General features: G+C 41.8%; 1 protein-coding gene across 3 annotated transcripts in view; it reads left to right on the top strand.

The window, feature by feature from the left end:
* The window catches only part of LOC146968062 (voltage-gated potassium channel KCNC1-like), a 51238-nt gene that overhangs the window by 17561 nt on the left and 9860 nt on the right, over window positions 1–23817 (top strand). The window contains exons 3-6 of one of the 3 annotated variants that reach the window (XM_085761688.1): window positions 10105–11086; window positions 12308–12502; window positions 13637–13765; window positions 22097–22604. In XM_085761688.1, coding sequence (XP_085617814.1) covers window positions 10105–11086; window positions 12308–12502; window positions 13637–13758 — 1299 coding nt within the window. In that variant the 3' untranslated portion in view covers window positions 13759–13765; window positions 22097–22604. Of the gene's footprint in view, window positions 1–10104; window positions 11087–12307; window positions 12503–13636; window positions 13766–22096; window positions 22605–23817 lie in introns of those variants that run through there. The other 2 variants (XM_085761689.1, XM_085761690.1) reach the window with 2 other exon arrangements.

The raw sequence follows: 23817 nt of genomic DNA, 5'->3' as shown, positions 1-23817 counted from the left end.
TGTTAAAAAATACTCAAAAATCTAATGAATCATTAAAATAGCTGCTTATTTTTTTTCCCAGTTGATCAAATAATTGATAAACAACCAGCAGTAAGATTAAACTGACCATCAGAAAACACATTGGAGACATCACCTATAGTTTCTGTCATATTTGCTTACAGGCCGAGTTAAAGCAGTAAATGATACGTTGCTAATTTATCGCGTGCTGAGCAAATCATATACAGTAAGTCGACTCTGACGTTGTGATTGTTGCCGTGCTGTTGTGAGCACATCTGTTTAACAGTTTGGTGAGTGTCTCTGCATGGTTGGCCACGTGTCGTTACGTGTGGCACCGAAACAGTCAAACTGGATCCCTGCTCAGTCCCTTGGAAAATGACATTGGAGGGCGTCCCTGGGACCATTCCTGTGTGACCATCTGCTTCCTTGTGATTGTGCCTCATGTCCAAGTGGCAGTGGAGTGGAGGCCGAGCGCGTGTGCCATCCAGTGACCACTTTAAATGGGAAACGTGATCAAGGGGCGTGTGTCACACTTTTGATGCGGAGGTGGATTTGGATGGAAATGTGTCAGTTGTCCTGTGGAGGTTTGTTGACATCAGGACACTGGCCTCAAATTTGAGTTGACATAGAAAGGTTTACAGTCTGGTACATGAACGTAGAAGTCATTAATACATGTTTTCTCTTGGAAAAAGAGGAGGGGGGGTTGGTCGTCACAGCTAGAAGAACAGGGACTTGCTTTAGGTGTCTCGGACAATACAAGCCGGACAGGGGAGGACGGATGAGGTGAGGAAGGGAGGGAAAGAGGGAGGATAGACTGAGAGAGAGCGGGGCTGCGTGGCAAGGACGAATGCATATAGCGTGCTGCAGTAATCTGGAGCGAATACAAAGCAGATGAGAGGGAACGGACACGTGTACGGTTCACTCACCTCCACACAGTGTTTGTTTGTCTTCAAAATTGTTTGACAGGACTGCAGAGGGAGCAAAATGGAGGGGACCTGAAAGCTGCAGAGATACGACACAGAGACGACATGTGTGTGTGTGTGTGTGTGCATGTGTGTCTGTTTGTGAGGAGAGCTTACCGATTTAACTGTAGCATGTCAAGGAGTTGAGTCATTCAGGGAATCTCTGGAACAGAAGTCTGTGTAATGATTGAAATTTTTAACCAGGATCACTTCCAAGAGCAGCGACCTCGGAGAGTCAGTGGGTCTGACACCCAGAAAATAAAGTACATGCACGGATTACCCAGAGCAGGAGCTAATTATATCGCTCTAAGTTCAGTGCAGCCTCCCTCCAACCTCCATCGCTCCTCCTCCTCCTCCTCCTCCTCCTCCTCCTTCCTTCCTCCCTCTTCTCCTGCATTCAGGTGGTTGACAAGCCTCATGCATACATATGAGACTCGCATAACATGTGTCTCGTGTTTTGCACGTATGTGATCATGCAGCACACGCAGCCTTCCCAGCAGCAGCGCCACGCAATCTTTTCCGTTTTTAACTGCCTGTCCCAGCTCGGACATCAGCGTCTTCCACCTGCATTTCCCTCGAGGTGAGACGCGGCTGCGTTTCCTCTGAGACTGAACCAGGAATAAAGGTTCACGAGAATTCGATATCTACCTCTGATATTGTTTTCTGCTGATGGTCGGTCTGTTAATATCAGCCGTCATGGAGCTCCTCCTTGAAATGAACTCAGGTGCCACAGCACACCTTGAAAAAAATCTACACCTTGGCGAGCTAATGTCAACACAGAGAGGAGGTTAATTTAGGTAGGGTGAAATGATCAACCGATCATCTGCTAACAACCACTTGCTGACAACTCCCTTCTTACATTTGGACAGAAATTGTGAACATCTGAGAAAATTTGTTTTTGACATCACTGAATTTCTAGAAATACAACATGTGACCATCAGGGGGTTGCGACCAGCACTTGCTGATTAGCTCATTATATAGTATTAGGGTTGCAAAATTCTGGGAATTTTCAAAGTTGGAAACTTTACATGGGAATTAACTGGAATATATTAACGGGAACATATGGGAATAAACGGGAATAAATCCGAAATTTACAAAATTGGAGGTTGGCCCTTAATAGGGAACTTAAATATAGTTGGGGAAAATATATTGTAGCATAATCTTGGCTGAAACAACCAGATAAGTATACTTGTACACTTGAATATCTATGCTATTCCTCAATCACATGCACACAGCACACTGCTTACTGCAGGGCTATTGAGGGCTAGTTTCTTTTCCAACATTCATGTTTTTGTTGTTCAGTAAAATAATTGATTGTTCATACAATAATTAAAACTTGATAAAGTTCTACTCACAAATAAATCTGTTGAAATGTCATGTTTTTTTTTATTGTATTGCATGGATGTCTGCTTATGACAAAACAAAATATTTACATTTATGTTTGGATACGATAGTTTGTTTAAATTACCCCCAATTTCCAGTTCATCCCCATAAATTCCCAATAATTCCCATAATTCCCATAAATTCCCATAATTTCTATGGAAAGTGTGGAATATTTCCGAAATTCCCCAGCTTAACTTCCCATGGAAAGTTTCTGGAAATTTACTGGAAATTTTCTACCCCTTTGCAACCCAATAGTATGTTTGTAATGAACCAAATGGCAGCTACAAGATGTTCCCTCCAGTTCCTGGTGTCGTCCAAGCTAAGCAGCCTCATATTCACTGCACAGACATGAGACTGGTATCAATGTTCTCCTTCAACTCCCAGCAATAAGATGTACCTCTCAAAATGTCAGCTGTTTCCCTGTAATGTGATAGTGAGGGAGGTAAAGAAAAGATGGACGACATGGAGCGAGAATCCGCAGCGGCACTTGATCCATGAACGCTGCAGTCCAGTATTTTCCACACGCGACCGAACGATTAATCAGATTGGATGAAAGTTAATTGCCTCTGTGTGCGGAGCGGGGGGTTGTTTTTCTGTGCGGTATTAGCCGTATATTTAGCCGACTTAATGCTGAATGACAAGTCTGGATGCTGTAACTTGCGGTTGAGATTCTTAGACACATTTCGAGGAGCGTGGCTGCACGCATCAAACTCAGACGAGGAAGCGCCGAGGTTGAGGGTCACACACAGCTAAGAGCCACTGAAGTGAAGACAAGTGAAAGACATCTCTGTACTGTTCTCTCTGCCTCTCTCCTCGTCCCTCTCTCGGTCTTTCCACTCAGCTTTACTGCTTGTCCATTTCACACGCCATGTCCCTGAAGGGAACTCTCTCTCTCTCTTTTGACATTTTAGTTGTTCTCTTTGTCTTGTTCAACAGTGTTTGATTGTTAGGTTTAGGCTTTTCTTTCTTTTCTTCCTTTAAAAAAAAAAAAGTATTCTCATCTTAGAGTAGCAAAACCCTCAACTTCGGTGCTGCTTCTCTCAGAATATAACAGTGATGATGATGGTGGTAAAAGTGACGGCTATTCCTGTAAGCCACCCAAGGTTATACTCCCACTGCACGCTAAGTGGCTACTTTGGGAGTCTCTGAGTGATGGGCACAGTCATTCACCGTAAGATAATAGATTAATCACCCGATGGCGGTCCAACCCGTCGCTCCAGTTGCCCTTCAGGAGAACGTTCTGTTCTGTACTTCCCCCTGTCTTTAAATGTTCATTTTTCCTGCCTTCCTTCATTCATGTGCAGATATCAAACCATCATTCAGTGTCTTCTTATCATTGCTGACTCTGCAGCGGTGGTCGCCCTATGGGCGAGACCCCACATTACTCCTCCTCCTCCCATTTTTACCAGTCGGTTGTTTGTTGTAGCGATGCAGATCAAACATTAACATCATGATACAACCCCCCCACCACCACCCCTCCTGTCAATAAGAGGCACAATCCTTTATTTGTCTTCACATCTCCGTCAAGGTCACTGACAAATGTTAATCTTTCACCGACCGGCCGCTGATCGCTTCCTGCTCCTTTTCTTTCCTTTTTTTTTTACTCCAGCTGTAGGAGCAGTGTTTGGCTTAGTCCTGTCCTTGGTGCCTGAAAGCAGAGGCTAACGCAGTGGTTGTCATGGTGACAGAGAGCCAGGCAGGGCTGTGGTAATACTGTAATGATAAAGCTCTTCTGGATGGTGCCGCAGTAAACACAGCGCCACTAGGGTCCCGTTAAGGAAGAGCGCCGCACGCCGCCGTGCATGCAAAAAACGCCTGTAGGGCTAATATCAGCCCCGGCCATTTCTCCTCGGTTATATCGCTTACATTCATTGCTCCCAACACCTCCTCCTTTTCTTCCTCTCTATCTCTTTATTGCACCCTCGCTCCCTGCCCTACTCCACCCCCCCGTCGCCGATTGGTGAGACCCACACCATTGTCTTCTCTCCCCTGCTCATCTCTTTTCCTCTCCCTCCATTCCTTCACTCCCTCTTCCTCATTCATCCATCGCAACACAATCAACACTTTCTATCACCTCTCTTTCTCTCTTTCTCTCTCTGTCTTTCAAAGGCTCTTTCCCTCTCCCCCTCCGTCTCTGACTCCCGCTCTTTTAAATTTATGTTGATGATCTTTCCAAATCTAATTTCAGAGTCTAGAGAGCGAGGGAGACTCTATTGGGCCTTGAAGGTCATTGGGCTGCAGGTGTCACACACGGTGGCTTTACTGTAGGGAATCCAGCACATTAGGCTTCACTCCATTATTACAGCGTGCCTCTGAATCGTATATCGTGGAGTATGAACATGGCTGTTCAGCCCAGAACACACACACACACACAGAGACAAAGTGCCCAAGGAGATAAATAAGTGTGAAGTGACAGATTGCTGCTCCTCCTTTTATCATCTTCCTCCACCTCTTTCTTTCCCTCCGTCTCTCCGCTCATCCCTCTCCATCACCTCAATGCAGTGCTCGTGTAGCTACCACCACTCACTATCTGTGATCAGCAGCACTCCTCCTGTTGCCCATAGGCTGTTTGTCTCTGTTACGTGGTGAGTCACACACATTCACACACATATGCACTTGTGCCAGGCACTTACGCCAACACATGTATACACTGGCTGGCGCATACAGTAATACACACTGATTTGATGAGTAGCTTTAAGTACAGTTTATTAATGTTCAGGCAGTGGGAGTTGCTTCTCTATCACACACATGCTGCTGCATATTTAAAAAGGTTTGCCTGCTGTGATGGATTGATCAATATTGATTTGATGTTCAGATCTACAGTGTAATCCACTGTGCTCTGACATCTTCAGATCCGGATTGATTTAATTACACAACACGGGAATCGTTGCTTCGCCAGTATCGTATCATGGCTTTTAACTATGGCACATTTGTGTTAATTGCAACCACATCCTATAGGTTAAAGCTGCACATAGCATGTTATCATTAAATGCTCCTCTTTATAGACCTTAAAGTCTTTTGTTTTGTTTTTCTCTGAAGGAAAAGTTCAGCTGTGGCTGTTTCTCCTTGCTGATGTTGAGGAACAGGTTTTGTCTTTCACTCTCAGGGATTCAGATTGAAACACAGACGCGTTCCTCTGTGTGTGTGTGTGTGTGTAAGATTTCCCAACAGTAAGAGCACCCGACGCCAGAGTTTAATTTAGAGAAAGAGGGAAATGAGGAGAGGCTCTGCAGTTGTATCACAAATCTCTGGTGCCCTTTGCTGCACACGAAAGACAAAATACTGAGAAAATATTGATTTTGTGAGGATGTGTATTAATCCAGTAACGTAAAACTAAATGAAGTTCAGGACTCATTGTTCAATGAAAATCCAGGTTCATATATATATATAAAATATACACAATTAACAAATTACACAATGATTATCTTAATAGAATCTTAATAACACTGTAGATGAAACGTATACATTCCATATGTTACACTTTTCAAGTATTTTTTAGCAGCAGCAGTAAACAAAATATTCAGATGTGTACATGGGACCTTTTCATTTATCAGAAGTATTTTTTCCTGTTAATGATGAACATTATTCTTTTACATCTGCTCAAACATGAAGGCTTATTTCACGGCGGTGTAACTTAAGCATCAGCAGACTCTGTGTTTAGACTGGTGGTTTTTCCATCATCGTACATTTTGACCTGTCACTTTAAGTCAGATTCAAACCGTGGACAGTTTTTGTGGACAGATTTTTATGGTGTAGTGAAAGTACACACAGATCTGCCTCCGTTCCTCTGCTTGACAGAACTCGCTTTTCTGGCTAAGGCCTGTCATTTTCTATTAGCCTTCAACATCCTGATAGCGCTCCTTCTCTTTCTTTGTCTTTGCACTCCTCCTCTCACTATCACTTCTTTTTAGAAGTTCTCTTGTCATGACACGGTCACTTCACGTCCAGATCATCGGGACCATGAGCCACCTGAGCTTAGTTCAGCAAATGCAAGTTCATTTGCAAAAGCAGATAAGTGCCATTTTGAAAAAAATGAGCTGATGCTTTTGAATTATTCTTTACATAGTGTTGTTTTCAATAAAGCTTTATTTTTTTGAGTTACATCTGTTTTTGTACATCTCATCTCCTTGGTCAAAGCCACTTAACTTTGGTTTGACTGATATCACCTGGTGTAAATAATAATTAAACATTTTCAAATATTAAAAAAAAAACGGAGTTCTCTGCTTTTGCAAATGAACTCTTCAAATCTTAGCTCGGGATCGGTTCCTCTGTCGGTGTCTGAGTAAAACTCACTTCACTAACGCTCCGTCCTTTTCTCTGGACTGCTTCAACTTTTCCCTTTGTGCCTCTCTCTCTACGCATGGATCCACATCGTCTGGTTTGCCTCCCACCTCTCCACCCCCTCCTGTGTCTCCACCTGTGTAGCCTACATAAAAGATATACTACTGCAGTATTGTCGCTATTTTCAGTTTGCACACTCTTTCGTGTGTGTGTGTGAGTGTTACTTTGTACATGTTTAATGACACTCTTCTTCAGCTTTAGAAGCGCTGCAGCGTGATAAAAACTCAGATCTTCTTCCAGTGCTCCTGGTTATTATATTACTCACATCATTAACGTCCTCACAAGGAATAATGGCAGCAGTAACATAAAAAATAAAGAGCATCGCACCTCGAGGCGAATCTTCTCCTCCATGCCCTGATTTGTACATGTGAAGGGATTCTGGTGCTCAGCCAATGAGGGAACATCCTGAGCGGGCCCTGCTGGTGCTATCCTGCCTCCCTGGGACAGGGAGAGTGGCGGTGGTGGTGGTGGTGGTGGTGGGATGGAGGGGGGGTAGAGAGGTAGGAGGGTGACTGAGAACCTCCGAGTGTATGTGAGTGTGTTTTCACGATACAGAGGGGGAGAGCACTGCAGCAATCTGAGAAAGTAGGTCAGACACCGACTCGCGAGAAACATAGCAGAGGAGAAAAAGAGGTAGGCAAAAGAGATGGAGAAGGAAGGGGGAGAAGGGAAGAGTAGAGAGGGAGTAGAAGGTAGGAAATGAGAAGAAAGTGGGAGGAGGAGGGGGTGAAGGCTTGTGGAGATAACATAGGGAGGAGAAGAAAAAAAACAAAAAACAAATCTGATGTACAAAATGATTTATGGTAAAGAGAGAGAGATACTCCCAATAAAAAAAGAAGTCTTTAGGATATATTTGCTTAAAATGGTGCAAATTGACTTTTCCTACACTGGAACAGAACAGAACCAACCAACTCAAATAACCATTATGCTAATTGAACAACGAGCAGATCCCGATATAGCTCAATCTAAAACGCGGCACACTGGACATTGACTTTCCTGGAAGGTCACTTGTGTGGCTGAATGCTTGTCGGCGGCTAATCTCCTCCATAAATACAGCGGGTCAGAGTCTTAAGTCTTCTGCTCAGTCTGATTCTGTCATGGAGGCAAATATGCCAAGGCTTTACGGTTCTCCCCCAGCTTTCAGAATCAAAGAGGAGCTGGGAGCTGAGAGGAGCGAGAGCTTTCAAGAAAAATAACTGAAGCTGGTTCCCTCCATTTGCTTCGTTATAAGGCTTCCTCATATAAGTACGCCGCTCTTGATATTACATAAGTGCATAATGTCAAAAATGCACGGTGACACGCACAATACACTGAGGGCACTCAGGCTTCTTATATATGGACTCCACTCAAGTATGAATTACCTTTCTCTTTTGCTCTCCAGGCCATGTCTGTGTTTTATTATTTATTTGATAAAGCACAAAGTATACTGCATCTATAAATACACTGCAGGGCTTGTAGGAACGGACCACAACGGGGAAAGATCGTGCAGTATAGCCACACACACACACACACACACACACCGGTGTTATCACGCCACTGCAATTGATTCGGTGACAATTGAACGGGCTACAGTAGAATAATAAACTTGGGCGCATATAGACACTAAGCCTGCAGATCACACACACACACACACACACACACACACACACGGCCAGTTTTGAGAAAATTGCCTTTGAGTGAGGGTGAAAAAAAAAGAGCAAAGCTGAAAAATAAACTCTGGTCAACAACAGAGATCTCTTGAGGTGGGACACTGCGGTTATGACTTTGCTTTTTTTTGTTGTTTGTCCAGGAAATTTACCCCAAGGACAAAGATTTTGGAAGTGAACCAGCAGACATGGAGCTGAAAGACTTTGTAGTCTAAAAAGATGCTGCTTGTAGAAATGGCACTAAAGGCAACTGTCCCGGGAGGTGGAAGGAGACAGGGAGCTAAATGACAGTAGATACTGGGACTAAAGCAACAGTAGTTGAGTTAAAATCACTTACAGGTAACATGGATGCATCTAATCTTGTGAAACACATTGTGTATTTGTGGCAGGTAAACTCTCAAGTTTACGGCCCGACCTGTAACTTTGCTTCTAAGACTTGAACACATAAATTATTTAACAGCGGACCAAAAATAACACAGAGCAGGTCAAACAAACGCACAAAAAGAGAAGAAACCGTTATAATTAGATTTAAGTCTTATTTCAGTTTTCATCTTAAGTGGTGCAAATGGTGTTGTTCGTGTTACTTGAGGCTGCAAATTGAATCTGCATGTAAGAGGCTGCATCAGCGCGGCGTTAACTGCAGAGCTTCTCGGAAACAAACGTCTGTTAACTAGAAAACTGCAGTTCTGCTCTGACAGCTGCACCTTGAAACTCATGTTTTGACATTTTGAACACACAACACACACACACACACAGCGCTGTGGGATTTCTCACTTGTTTGCTGGACTGTGACATACAGATGATCAGTTATTAATCCATTTTATCCTTACAGCTTCTTGTCTTGCTCATCCCTCCATCCCATCCTATGTCCACTCTAGCAGAGTATCGCCAAATAGTCGTGTTTTTCTGTTACTTTTCTACCGATGATTTGAGCTTCTATCTTGGATTCTGTGTTAGATTAGTGCAATGTAATTTTGCTCTCTGTTTCTTCAGCATCTTTCTTCCATGTTGGCTAGATGAGACAATTTTAGAAGGTCTTTCACCTTGAGGCAGGACCCCCAGGTTTCTGGGTGTAGGTGGATCTGGTTTTATTCTAATTATTGTGTTTTCAGTGGAGTCTTCATATGTCTTTTATTTGTGAAAGAAAAACAAACAAACCTAGATCAATTTATACGAATGAATGCATTTTAAAAGGGAGATTAATAGTGAATTGACAGTGCAGTTAATAATTTGATTAACTTATAATCACAGTGAGTTATTATTTTCCTGACGACACATAACATGACATGATACTGACAGCACATCTATTTTTACACCTTCATTGTTCATCACAATCATTTATGACTGTCAGATGTGATTTGGTCAGGGCCTGATGAGACTGATTGTCCTTGGACAACGGTCACAACGGGTCAGATTGGGCCTTTAGCTGAGGTCTGATGTTTTGATTTGGATTTTTCTTCTTCTCATGTACAAGTTTTGTGTAAAAAAAAAAAATCTAAGGGTCCATTTTGGAATGGGTCCAACATCTCAGACGTAAAGACCTTTTGACTGACAGAGTGAGATAAGGGTCGCACATACACCAGTTGTTTCTCTTTGCTGCGGCTTCAGGTTTCACACTGCAGTAAAGCTACAGTTTTTCTTTATGCTTTTTTAATGTTTTTTTGCCTTGCTGAATTTTCTTGATTTGCGTCTGACTCCTCTCACTTTCTTTTTCTCCTTTCTCTTCTCCCCTGTCTTTTGTTTTTCTGTTGGCTGGTTTCTTCCTTTCCTCGTAGTATGTGGCATTTGGCTCCCTATTCTTCATCCTCATCTCCATCTCCACTTTCTGCATGGAGACGCACGAGGCCTTCAACACCATCTACAACAGGACGGAGAACGTCACGGTGGGCAACACGACGCGCGAGGAGATCGTGTACGAGGTGGTGACCGACAGCTGGCTGACATACGTGGAGGGAGTGTGTGTCATCTGGTTCACCATCGAGGTCCTGCTGCGAGTCACCTTCTGCCCCGATAAGTTGGAGTTCTTCAAAAGCTCCCTCAACATCATCGACTTTGTGGCCATCCTGCCCTTCTACCTGGAGGTGGGCCTGAGCGGCCTGTCCTCCAAAGCTGCCAAGGATGTCCTGGGCTTCCTCCGCGTCGTCCGATTCGTCCGTATCCTCCGAATCTTCAAGCTCACTCGCCACTTTGTGGGTCTCCGCGTCCTCGGCCACACCCTTCGTGCCAGCACCAACGAGTTCCTCCTGCTCATCATCTTCTTGGCCCTCGGCGTCCTCATCTTCGCCACCATGATCTACTACGCCGAGCGAATCGGCGCCGACCCGGGCGACCCGACGGCTGCCGCCCACACCAACTTCAAGAACATCCCCATTGGGTTTTGGTGGGCCGTGGTGACCATGACCACTCTGGGCTACGGAGATATGTATCCGGAGACGTGGTCTGGGATGCTGGTGGGTGCGCTCTGTGCCTTGGCCGGTGTGCTGACCATTGCCATGCCTGTGCCTGTCATTGTCAACAACTTCGGCATGTACTACTCTCTGGCCATGGCCAAACAAAAGCTGCCCAAAAAGAAGAACAAACATATCCCTCGGGCACCCCAGCCGGGGTCCCCCAACTACTGCAAGCCAGACGCCCTGGCGATGGCTACTGCCTCACCGCAAAGGATCTTGGGAAATGTCCTAGGTGGAGTGATGGGTTCCGGAGGCATTGGGGGTGACTGTCCTCTCGCACAAGAAGAAATTATAGAGATTAACAGAGGTGAGAGATTTTTTTTTTTTATTATTGTAATGAAAGTGAATCGGGTAAAAATTGACCCGCTGTCTCTTGGGAGATTTGGTGGTTTATCAGTGGCAGCTTTAGACGTGCATGCTGATGTTTTCAGAGGTTCACTGGAGGATTAGATTGCCCAAGTGCCAAGAGAAAGAAGCGTTAGTACTATCAAGAAGCGATGCATAGTTGATTCTGGATCCACCCTGGAGAAATCACTGGCCCATCAGAACTCATGTGTAATTTATGATCAACTGGTAGGTCCACGGTCGCCTTAAGGCACCCATCTGTCAGTGAAGAACAAACACTATGGAAGTAGAATGAACTCAATTATCTATTAAAACAGCTTAATGCATCTCAATTTGGGCTGACTGCAGATATTTCTCTCTGGCATTAGCAGTAAAATCAGAAGGAGGGGGTAAATCAGCTCCTTGTTCGCTCTTTGCATGCTGCAACATCAGGCGTCGCTCACATGCAGCAATAATGCACCTTTAATGCATTACTCTACTGCCTGAGTCATCAGACAGAAAATATTGGTTTTATCAGCTTTTACTACATCCTGTCTGCTTGGCTGTCTTCCAGTCTGCAAAGGTTTCTCGTAGGTTGTGTTAGTAGACTTTTTTTTTTTTTAGCAGGAAGTTTTATTAGTCAAAATTGGCTGCAAGGCTCTTTTGCAGAATTATCGCCACAACACAAACACTCCAACGCAATAAACAACAACGATCAAGCTGTTGTATTTTCACTGAAAGCATTTGTATTGTCTGGAATAGCTGTTACCACTCTGAATGTTTTTTTCTCATTTTCAAATATGATAATCACTTTTGATTAATTTCTTGGTTGTTAAAATGTTTAAAAAAATGCAAATGTTCTTCACAAGATGCAGTTAGATGATTATTCTGACTGATTAATGACAAAAATATAAATTTATAGTGTTAGTAAATGGATGATAAGACAAAACTATTGTTTTAGCTGTTGCCTATTGCAGTTTATATTAAGTTTAAAGTCACCTTATACTGTGTTTAAATATATTGCAGTGTCTATATTAACTTGTGACCTCATAATACCAGCCTTCAATAGAAAATGTATTGCTTTATCTAATTTTCCAGGCTTGATTAATGAAGTACAGTAGATTTGAAGGCAAATCTTTGAAAGCATGCATGTGAAACAGTATCCCTCCCCTCTGTGTCGCCCCCTCCCGTCTCTTCCCTCCAGATTCCAAGCAGAACGGTGATGCAGCCTCGGCCGCTCTGGCTAATGAGGACTGCCCCACCATCGACCAGGTGCTGAGCCCAGACGAGAGGAGCCCTATAGGGCGTGGACCTACCCGGGAACGCTACCAGCAGGACCGCGCCTGCTTCCTGCTCAACACCAGGGAATTCCGTGCCACAGATGGGAATGTGCGGAAAGGTACGTTTCACACCAGGAGACAGATACACCAACATGCACATCTTATGTAAACAGAAAGCACACAAACATCAAGACGCCAGGCACAACATACTGTAAGCATGTGTGCTATATACTGTATGTGGAGTGTGCATCCGGTGCAGATTCTGTAAGTCCACACAGCTTTACTGCATGCACATACCGTCAGATTCAAACATTTAGGAAAGATGTGTTGGATGGGAGAGCACACGTGATGCTGTACCTGACTTTCTCAGCCTCAGCTACTGATTGAAGGCTCCAGTTACAACAACAACAACAACAACAACAACACACACATGTACAATCACACAGCCACCGCAGACAAACACACAGCTCTTCTGCTCTGCTCTGTTTGTTTCCACCTCTTCACACTCATGTTGTCTGTGTTTCCATCACCGCTTGGTATCATACTTTATTTCCTCTGTCAGACAGCAGTTTCTCTCCCTCTACCTCTACCTACCTCTCTACCTTTTCTTTTCTTTCTTCTTCTCACTCCCTCAGTCATGTCTTTCATTTTATTGCATTTTTTTCCTCCATGACGTCTGTGAGGTTTTGTCGCGCGTCCCATGATGTCACGTTCATTCATGCTCATTAACGATCTCTTCTTTCTCTGTCTTCTGGACTCAGACAGTTGACCATGCATTAATTTACTTCTCGCCACTTCTGTTTCTCCCTCTCTGTTTCTCTCTCTCTCTCTCTCTCTCTCCGGCCTCACCTTGTCCTTTTTATTTTTCGCTTGCCGCCCCCCCCTCTCCCCTCTCCCCTCTCCCCTCTCCCCTCTCCCTCTTCCTTCCCCCTTCTCCAAAATCCCTCTAACCTACCCCACATTTTCCCCTCCCTCCTTCCTTCTCCCCTCTCCCTCATCTTTAAACCCATACCCTCATTTCCTGCCTATTTCCCCTTATGTGCATCATCATAACCCCCCTCCTGCCCCCCCCCCCCTCCCATTTAAACAAAATAAAAAATACCATGTGCATTATCTTCGTGCTCATGAAAACCTGACACCTTGATTCATTTACTACTGCAATCTAACCACCACCACTGTCGCCAACCTGCACCGAAACACTCCCTCACACTCCCTCCAAACTTTCAACACCCCCCTTGTTGACAACAAACTAGAGGCAGCAGCCCTGGCACCCAGCCCAGACTCCCCTCTGACTGAGGATTGGTATAAGATGGAAGGGTCTCTGTTACAGCAGGACCTCAATGCAAACTCCACCTCTTCCTGGATCAAACCATAGACCAGAGGTAAAACTAACAAAAGTTAAAACGATAAATCAACCAAAGAGCCCTTTAGCTGAGTCAAACGTTTGACTGGAAACAATCCAGAAATTCTGATCTGGCTCTCCATGACATGGCATGTTTTGCAGATGCACAAATTTACACGGCACCAGCACAACACAGCAGCTTTGACACACACACATACACACACACACACAGACACACACACACTATGCATGACTTCAGACGATAGATACACACCACCATTTCCACAGTGTTGTGTCTTACGTGTTCAGTGGAGTTTGAAGTGTCACCTGTGAAGAGTCTTTTCTGTGCCTGAATGTGTGCTGTCGATTTAAAATATCACGTTTAATGATCGACAGCTGAGCTTACAGTAGTTAAAGTAGTGGTTGAATCTGAATACTAAGGTTTGGGTGGTAAATGGTATCTTAAGGCTCTGTGAGGTATTTTATCCAACATTACACAACTGATACCTCAGCCCAGTAACAAATTTGCTTCATTATAAGTTTGTGAACTGAGCAACAATCTCAATAAACAATGTGAAAAAAAAGATGTTAAAAAAAATTTTTTTTTGGAAAGAAAATGGGTTTGCTCTGTGATACACATCCATGACAATGAGCGGTGAGCACAAAAAAAATCTGTGTATACTTGTGTGTTTATGTCTGTGTGAGAGCTTAAAACTCGCATAGTAGTGGGACGCCCACATAACGCAAGATAACACCCAGCAACAAAATAACCCAGTTGTCGTGTCCTGTGTCAATAACTAATAAAACATACACTGAAGAAGATTGAAGGGAACAGTGGGTCACGTTGTTGTCTGATGTGCCTCTGTGTTGTTGTTGTCTCTCTCTTCAGGTTGTGTCATATCACGCGTGTGTATGTGGGCTTTTTCATTCTTACGTGTTATACACTGTGTCTCTGTCCTCTCAATGCCGTCTGAGTGTTGTGTTTGTGTTGTCGTGTGTGGCTTAATTTTCTTTCTTTTCCCTTCTACTGTGTTTATCCGTGTCGCTCCCTCCCCCGTGGACCTCCACCTTGGTAAACCAAAACATACACTGCAACTCCAGAGCTTTTTTTTTTTACCTTGAAAAATATATATCTATAGTATATTTATATTCATATAATATGTACATGTAATCATGCACAGGTTAAAGGGATACGCCAACATTTTTTTTTTCGTGTCTCGCCTCACTCCCGTGTCCATGACCAGCAGATAGACACCATCCTTTCGACTGTGCGTGCAGTAACAAGGGAGATAGAGCCGTATCGCCTGTAATTAGCTTAGCTCAAACGCTGGAAGTGTATAGGTAATGTTAGCCTGCCTCCACCTAAAGTCATCAGAGACACTCTTCATCGACTCTAGATGGAAACCGGCGGGCCGATCTTCGTCTCAGAGCTGACAAAACTCTCCGGTAAGGCATCTTGAGCGTTCAAATGCCGGTAACGGGACCAGATCGGTCAAAATGGAGGGTTCAAGTAAAGGCGGTTTATTTTGGTTCAAGCTAGCTACATCGAGGGTAGGTTAGCTTCCTATTTCAAAGTAAAAGCACAAATTCTATCGTCATGGTTTTCTGTATGTAAAGGGCAACGGGTGTTTTATTTGTGAAAGTAACCGGTGCGTTGGTCACAACAGCTAGCTTGAGTAGCACCGAATTCGTCCGAACAAAATTGTAAACAGCTGGTATTTAGACAAATTAACGACACACTGCTGATCTAAATGGCTACTTTCTCACCTAAACATGTTTGAAATGTCGATGAAGTGATATATTTACCGAGTTTAGAGCTAAAATGAAATCAGCTTCTGACTGCTGATTTCGGCTCGGGTAGGAGGCAGGCTAACACTATGCACTTCCAGTGTTTGAGCTAAGCTAATTACGGGCGATACGGGCTCTATCTCCCTGCACGCAAAGTCGATGTCAATGTCTATCTGCTTGTCATGGACTCGGGAGTGAGGCAAGACACGAAAAAAAATTTATGTATCCCTTTAAAGTGACAAACTCAGCACTGTAAATGGCAATGCATACTTACATGTACATATGCTTTATTTTTTCAAATCTTTGTCTGGACTTGATAGTTTCACACAGTGTTGACACTAATTGCAGTGTTGTATGACAATCGTCTTTCCAAGGCCCAAGGTCATAGGGGTCAGCGGAGCCATTGAGGTCAAGGGATAGTACCTCTTGAGACATGCCACGCTGGAAACAAGCAAAAAAAAGCAAACAAAAACTTACTACTATCACTCAACGTCCTACCTCAGTTTTGTAAACAAAGCCACTTGACGTTTGAATCAGTTACTACAATGCTGATTTACCAGACTTTGCTGTGAGCGTGTAATGGATCTGAAATACTATTCCCTAGACCGTGTAGCTGTGCTTTCAGTGCCTAGTTTAGTACAAAGTTCAGGACCTTTATTTTTTCCTTGTATTTGCACTGTGGAGACCTGGATAGAAATCAAAAGCTGCACTCGGTGACTGAAACACTTACAACACTTAACTGACCAACCAGACAGACAGACAGACAAACACTGTGACAGATTTGATTGAAAAGTGGCTACATGCTGTCTAAGGTAAGCAAGCCTCGAGCTGTCCAAGCCCTTCACTTACAGGTTGCTGACATCGCTTCAGTTTCGATGGTTCTTATGTATAAACTGCAATTTAAATGCTCCAAAAAAAAAAATCCCTCTTTAAAGTAAATCAGGAGGCGGTTGAAGAAAAGAAGCTTGAGGCTCTTGTAAAATGCTTCAGGGTTTGGTTTCCTACAGAAACATTGTACCTTATAAGTCATATATTTAATCAGAGGATGTAAAACAACACAGTTGAGCCTTGTGCCCTTATACTGATTGTACTTGGTGGCTACAGTAGACAGCAAAAATATTTTATACATCCAGGACCTGATTCTCCAGTTTTTTTCTAATGATATCCTATGTACACAGCTCTGTGATAGACAAATGACACCCAGTGCATGTGTAAAAAAGGCTATATTTTAAACAATGCATATATGAACATTTAGTATTATGAAGACAAACTTGATAATTAATTTACAAAAATAGATAGGTTCAGTATTTGATTCCAATTAGTTAATGTCCCTGTTCTCTGCTGATGATGATAGACGTTCTCCTTCTTGCCTTTAAAGAGGGATCCTCACGCTGTCTAAACTCATTCTTGTGTGCTTCAGTTGTGATTTATTTTCTAGATATACGCATACAATGTCTTTGCCAACTTCTTTGTTTTTTTATTTTTTTTATTATCAGCTTTTCCTTTTCTTCTCTTTGATTGTGCCATTTGACTTCCTTATGCACCCAATGCAATATGCATGGCTCACTAAGGTCAAACGGTCAATCACCCCTTTGATTGCCCACTCCCAATCACTCCTCTAGACCTTCGTCAAGGATCTCAGTCTCGCTGGGCTCTGTCGTTCCTCCTCTCTCTCTTCCCTCTCTCTCACTGTATGTGTATAATTGTTTTTCTTTGTATATCTCAGTATACCTAATTTATGTCCTTTTGTTTCCAACATGGTGCGTACATCTTTCATTAAGTATTGTGTGGTGTATTTTGTGCATAGGATTAAGTTATATTTATTTTAAATTTTTATATTTTGTTGTTGCATATGATCTGTTTTTTTTTCTCTTGATATCTTTGAGTTTTGTACAACTGTGTTTTTGTGGTTTGGTGTTTTTGACTTCTCTGTGTTCTTCCTGTGTTCCTCTTTGAGTTCTACCATCACCTACTACCTGTCTAGTGTGAATTGGATCGATAAAGGAAATTAACAAAAATAATTAGTGAAATCAATGAACAAAAAAATGGCACAAATCTCACTGGGTCAGGACATTCTCAACGACTCCTAATTCATCACCAAAACAAAAAAAATTACATGTGACCAAAGAATAATGATTATGCCTTTTACTTTTCAACACCCCAACACCACTGTTAAACCAGCACTTTTTGCAATCCAATACAATGTTGAGGTTTAACAAATATTATACATTAAACAGAATATGCATAAATCTATTCATAGACAAGCTGTTATATCCAGAGGGGCGCAGTCGCTCTTCATCCACATTTCATCCCACGCTTACCCTATCGTTTATTATTTATAATGTTGATATTTATAAGGATAGGTTGTTGATGGATTTTTTATAGTCTATTTTATCACATCTACAAGGCATCTTTTGTTTCTGCCTGTACTCAGGAAAATTATTCAGTACGGTTGATCATTTTTACATGATAGCCACTGGATCAGTAACCAAGTATAATACACCAACTCTAATTTTAACTCTTAAAAACTTGTTTATGTGAAAATGTGTTTATTTTATTTGGTAACACTTGTCCGTGACCTCTTGTGTGTCATTATTCTCTTTCAGTAAAACTTGTTCCACGTTGTCATGCATGTTGTAACATGTGTAGCAGAACCACTGTGTTTCTTCCTGTGTCTCCTCATCCCAACACTGCAGATATTCTTTTGTCTGAGCCAGATTTTTACCTAGCAACAGGAATAATACATGTTATGTATATACAGTATGTATGTATGTATGTATGTATGTATGTATGTATGCACATTTGATAAATATTTATGCAAATCTATGACAAGTATCTATAGATATGAAATATTAAACAGGATCCAGCTTTAATGATAACAGCTGACGCATACAGGCCTGTATGACCTACATGTAGGTAACAAGAGGAAGCAGGCTACAGTTGCATGTCATTTAGTTTCCCCAAAAGTATGTACTGTATGGACATATTGTGGCTTTGGTAATGTTCACGAGGAGATCAATACATCTAATTATGGGTAACATGAGATCAGACGTATCTTTAACAGGCAATTGATCCCATGTAAGAATGATACAGTATGTAACCGTGCTAAGAATAGCATGTGAAGAGTCAGCAATTCCCGTGTATCCATAGCGAGCGCACGCTGGTGAAGTCAAGAGGTCAAGTGGCGCTCTGCCTTCTGCACACATACAGTACATACAAGAATAAAGCAGTCTGTTAGTTTGGTTTGGTCTGTTGAACATGATTATTTCCTTTGGTAAAGAGTCTGGTCAGAATATTTGCAGTTTTCCTCTCTCTGTTCCTCTGTGTGTTCCCTCTCCATAACCACCTCCTCCTCCTGTGATTAACACTCATTCTCCATCCCATCCCCAGGCCGCCACTGCAGTGCAAGTGTAACTAAAGTCTGATTGTAGGTAGGTATGCGCTCCCTCCATAGTGTAAATTAAGTGTGACTTTGGGTAGGAATTATGTCATCACTGAATACAATGACAGCCAGACTCCACATTTCCCCTGATAGACCATCCCAAAGCACAAAACCCCTGTTGATGTTGTTGTAAATACAGTAGTTAGCGCAGAGAGGAGGCAGCTAGCAGAGCGTGACAGACTGCAGTGGCTGAGACATGATTACTTTTACAATATGAGCGTCTTTATTGTCCTCTCTGAAAACTTTTCCTTGTGTTGAATTTCACTGAGCGACGCTTCCAAACATCAGGAAAAACGAATCTACCCATCAAGCTTTTACACTGTCAGTATCTAACCCCCGGCCTAGTCTGCATTGTTGTTCATCACTTTCACCTTCATCTAATCAAAAGATGGGAACTCATTTTTCTCCTCCATATCTAACTCATGTCTCACTTGACAAGTGTTTCAAACCCTCTAATAAGGGACGTTTATTCACAGCAGCAGAGTCAACATTAAAGCCTTTACTAGATTAGTCTTAGTATGGCTGGAGATCATCATATACATAATACATAGTGTCTATTTTCTCTCTCTCCGTACTCTGCATGCTGCGTGATGATTTCTGCTTAGCACCAAGAATAGATCCAAAGGAGTTTCTCAGCAGATAAAAACCTCCACATACAGGCTTCTCCACTTTATTTTTGTGAGCTCCCATACTGCAAACCTCCAGTCTCCTCAGCATCCGTCACTATTGATCAAAGACAGCGCACAAGTAAAGCAGTTTCCTAATATTAAACCTGCAGCATAAAAGCAGCTGACAGGGACATTACTATAATAGCTGGAATATTTGATGTACAGATACAAGTATAGTAAATTATTGGTTTTATATAATTTATATATTCGATAACACAGTTTCATTTGTCTTAAAGACAGGAACAACACTGTTTCATGAGAGATTTTCACTCACTACTGAATTAAATATAAAAGTTTTGGTTTATAACAGTTGCACCTTTTAATAAAAGTCAGTTTAGTTTTGTTCATTTGTGACATCCACTGTAATGAGCAGATGGAGAATATGAATATGACAGTTGTCTATGTGTTTGTTTTCTACTATCACCAGATCAAACACATTTTGTGTAACCCGTTGATGGGCTTTTAATGTGAATACAATGGCAGTAGGTTCATATGTTTGCATTAGCAAAAACTTAAATTACACTGAATTACATTTATACATAATTTCTGGTCAGAACCTTAAATGTGTAAATTTGAATCCAGCATGGGGATGACAGTAAACTACTGTATGTAGACACACCTAATAGCTATTGAGGGAAAAAAATTAGCTTATAGATAATATCCAAAAGAGGTGATTTCATGCAAGTGTTAAAGATAACTTATTCAGCATTAAGTCAGGTAAAGAGTTGAACTTTTCTTATTATCTGCAGCAGAGAACAGGTTGGGTTGTTGTACTCATCCCTCCCGTTGTCGCTCGTCAGTTCTGATTCAGCAAACATCACCAATTCGGCTGCAATTTAATGCGACCTGACAGTTTGTCTCGATACATTTGGGCAATTTTAACAAAACTCTTTTGGAATTGAACTTGAGAATGAAGCGTCATCGCAGATTGGCCGGACAGCTTCTCAGAAATCGCTGTGTGCGGCGCAGGCTGAGAAAAAAAAACCCAGTGAAAATGCATCATCAATATTTTACCGAGTTGCCATCTGACTAATGTGCCTGCGCCAGTCGGAAGAAAAAAAAAGGATTTTTATTTATGGTTGGCTCAAATGATGCGCAATCTAGAGCGGTGGGGTTGGCCACCGTGCGCCACAGTATTGCTGTGTATCTTCATCTCAGCAGGAAGGCACAAAGGGTGTCATACTGCACCAATGGGTGTTGTTTGTTGTCTGACTGTGGCCTTGTGATGGTTGGAGTTTTACACAAATATGCACCATAACTACAATTCAGACCCAGCATTCCAGTTTTACATTAAAATCACATTAACAACGTTAAACTCCACCCATTAAAGGTCTGTTAGCCATTGATAGGGCAGGTGACTGCCACCTACCAATGGTGTTTTCCACTTCACCTGATGCAACAACACTCCGTCAGCACAGCACTATCTTCTCTGTGGCTGCTTCCAACAGTACAGGGGGAATTCAATGTCTGCATGCTGTGTTACACACCTTAAACACAGTGGGAAAGGACACATAGGCTAATCTGTTCTAAAGAAATTGGTTACTGTAGACCTGCAGTGGTGAATGCTGCTGCTTTAAAGTCACTTGTCCAACTGGTCTTGGGTCAGTAAATTCTGCCTTTTTTTTCCTTTTTTCTTTTTACCTTGTGTCATTTCCCACTGTAAACAAAAATGTGAGCTGATCTCCACTACAGGATGCGATTACCGGGGGGCAGGAAGTGTTTTTAACTGTTGCAGGGAGGGCTTTTTTGTGTGTTGGCCATTTGAAGTTTACTGGAACAAAAAGCAAATACTAAATTGACTCTTTACGAACGCTAAACTATTATCCATACAGTGACTTTAAGAGTGTGCATCTTTAAGCTTTTTCACCTAAAGCCTCATGTGGCCAACTCTTAGACTGTATCAGTGATATTTATTTATATCAGTATTTGCTACTGTGTGTTTTTGTTAAATTGTATAGTTCTGGCCAAACTGTTGTCTAAAACACCTGAACATTGTGTGTATTTGATACATAATAAAATGCCAGGTGCTTTATTCAATGGGCCTACTATAGGTGTTACATTTCTTAATATCTTAAGAATCTTTTGCTTTTCTGTTTTGAAAAAAAAAAAGACATATCATAACTCGCATTTTCTTGTTTTGTCTTGTCTTGTCTGTCTTGTCTGTGTCTGTCCCCGTCTGTCCTTTAATGTCTTTATGATTTGATAACATTTTCAATTTCTTATCCTTAATTTCCACTCTGCTTTTGTGCTTCCTTTCTCTTTGATTTCTTCTGACACCATCTTAAACCTCATGTTCATGTTTCTATGATGTGTAATTTTCATAACAAATCACTTGAATATGTTAAATTGGTTTTACCATGCCCAAACATTTCAACCTTGATTTCTTTTTTTTATTATTTGCATATGATAACAAAACAAAAATTCAAATATTAATCTAATGTATTTATCAATGGTTAACATTACTGTGTTAAAGCAACGGGCTATGAGAAATCTCGCAGTCTCAATAACATATCGGGAATGGCTGGGTCATCGTTGCGGCTTGCTCCTATCACTAGCCCACCCTTTGAAACCTATGAGGCCCCAGGGCCCTTGCGCCGCTGTCGTTCCCCCATCCCCTCTATTTTGTAGCGGAAAGGATGGTTATGATTGGATAATAAGAGTTGCATTGGATTAGCCATGGACTGATCGCATTGTAGCCTCCATTTGGAGCGTATGCCGTGCAAAAGCAATAGCAATAACATAAGGTGAACTTGAATGTAGAAAGAAATGACCTCTCGTCTTGTGAATCCAATGGTTTATGATGCATGCATCAGGTTAGCTGATGGGGTCAAATACAAATTTTTGTTTGAAAGCTACACATATTTTAAGTTATTTGAAGAAATGTAAAATATATATTATTATTGGTTAGGACATGAAATAGTGTCAGAGGTTTTAAACAAAAAAAAACACGTGATGGAAACGTGCACTGTTACATTTAAAAAGTGTTTAGATGGACATCCATTTTTGTGTGTTCTGGACCAAACAAAACTGAGCTCACGACACTGTCCAGAGAAATGACCATGAAACAAGAGGCTTCAGTTCATTTAGCCAAAGACAAAAATACATTTATAGATTAGATTGATGTTGAATAGGTTTCTACTTTTTGTCCTTTGTGAATATTAATGAATGTACAGTGTAGATATCATTTTGGTACAGTAATTCTCTTTAAAATCAAAAAAAAAGAAAAAACAGACTCGGCCTCTATAAGTCTCACTATTAACACCTCATTTTGAAAGTTATTGTAGCATCATTCAACACAATGTCAAAAGATAAAAAGAATAAAGCAAAACTTTGCTTAGTTTAAAAAGAAGACAAATATTGAGCCATCTCAACTGTGCAGCCAAACATTTGAAAATTGTAGTATGTTTTATTAAACTGCTGTTAGGATCCCATTAAAGTAATTGTTCCCTCAGTACGTATATAGCTAAAGGTCTATACAGTCATATTTGGCAGTTGCAAGCATGTTCTAATATATTTATGTATATTCATCATCATAATATTAAATGCATTTATTGCAATCATACAAAAAATGAAAATATTTATATCATCATTTGCCTTCATGTGATCGATGGAGGTAGCCAAGCTAGCATCAGTTAGCCACAAGCTCTGGCCTTCGCTGCCACATCACACCAACGGCGGCAGGTTTAACAAAATCTTTAATTTATGCCCAGGAACTTCAGAAGTAACAATCTTTAAACTGACCAATGCAAAACAAGCTCAGTTTCTTACACCATCTTTGCTTGTTTACATGCTTTAATTTCCCGACAAGATAGCTTGCTAATAAGCATTGCTTGTTGTTAGCGACACCAAATGACCTGATGTGATATAATCTGGAGCTTTGCAGTGGCACATAAACCTCATCAACTGAGTTGATTCTGTGTTCAGCCAGTAAAGTTTTAGCATTTGAAACTTGGGGAGATTATACCCACAGTTGGTAACATTATAAAGGCAGCTGAAGTTGTCATGAGTAGGACTTGTTTTGATTCTCAGACAGGAGCACAATTTAGCTTTCTGATCCTCCTTTCACGTTTTCTATTTGATGATAGTTCATGACTGAGTGGACCTTTGAAGAAATGGCAATGTAAAACGTGCAGGCCTACAAGTTTTCAAAAACCCAAATGCAATGTAGCCTACTTAAACTAGTACAATCTGTAA

Source organism: Trachurus japonicus, chromosome 19 (assembly GCF_045865225.1).
Source record: "Trachurus japonicus isolate A0001 chromosome 19, Traja_1.0".
NCBI classification, from domain to species: domain Eukaryota; kingdom Metazoa; phylum Chordata; class Actinopteri; order Carangiformes; family Carangidae; genus Trachurus; species Trachurus japonicus.
This window is presented reverse-complemented; position numbering and strand designations above follow the sequence as displayed.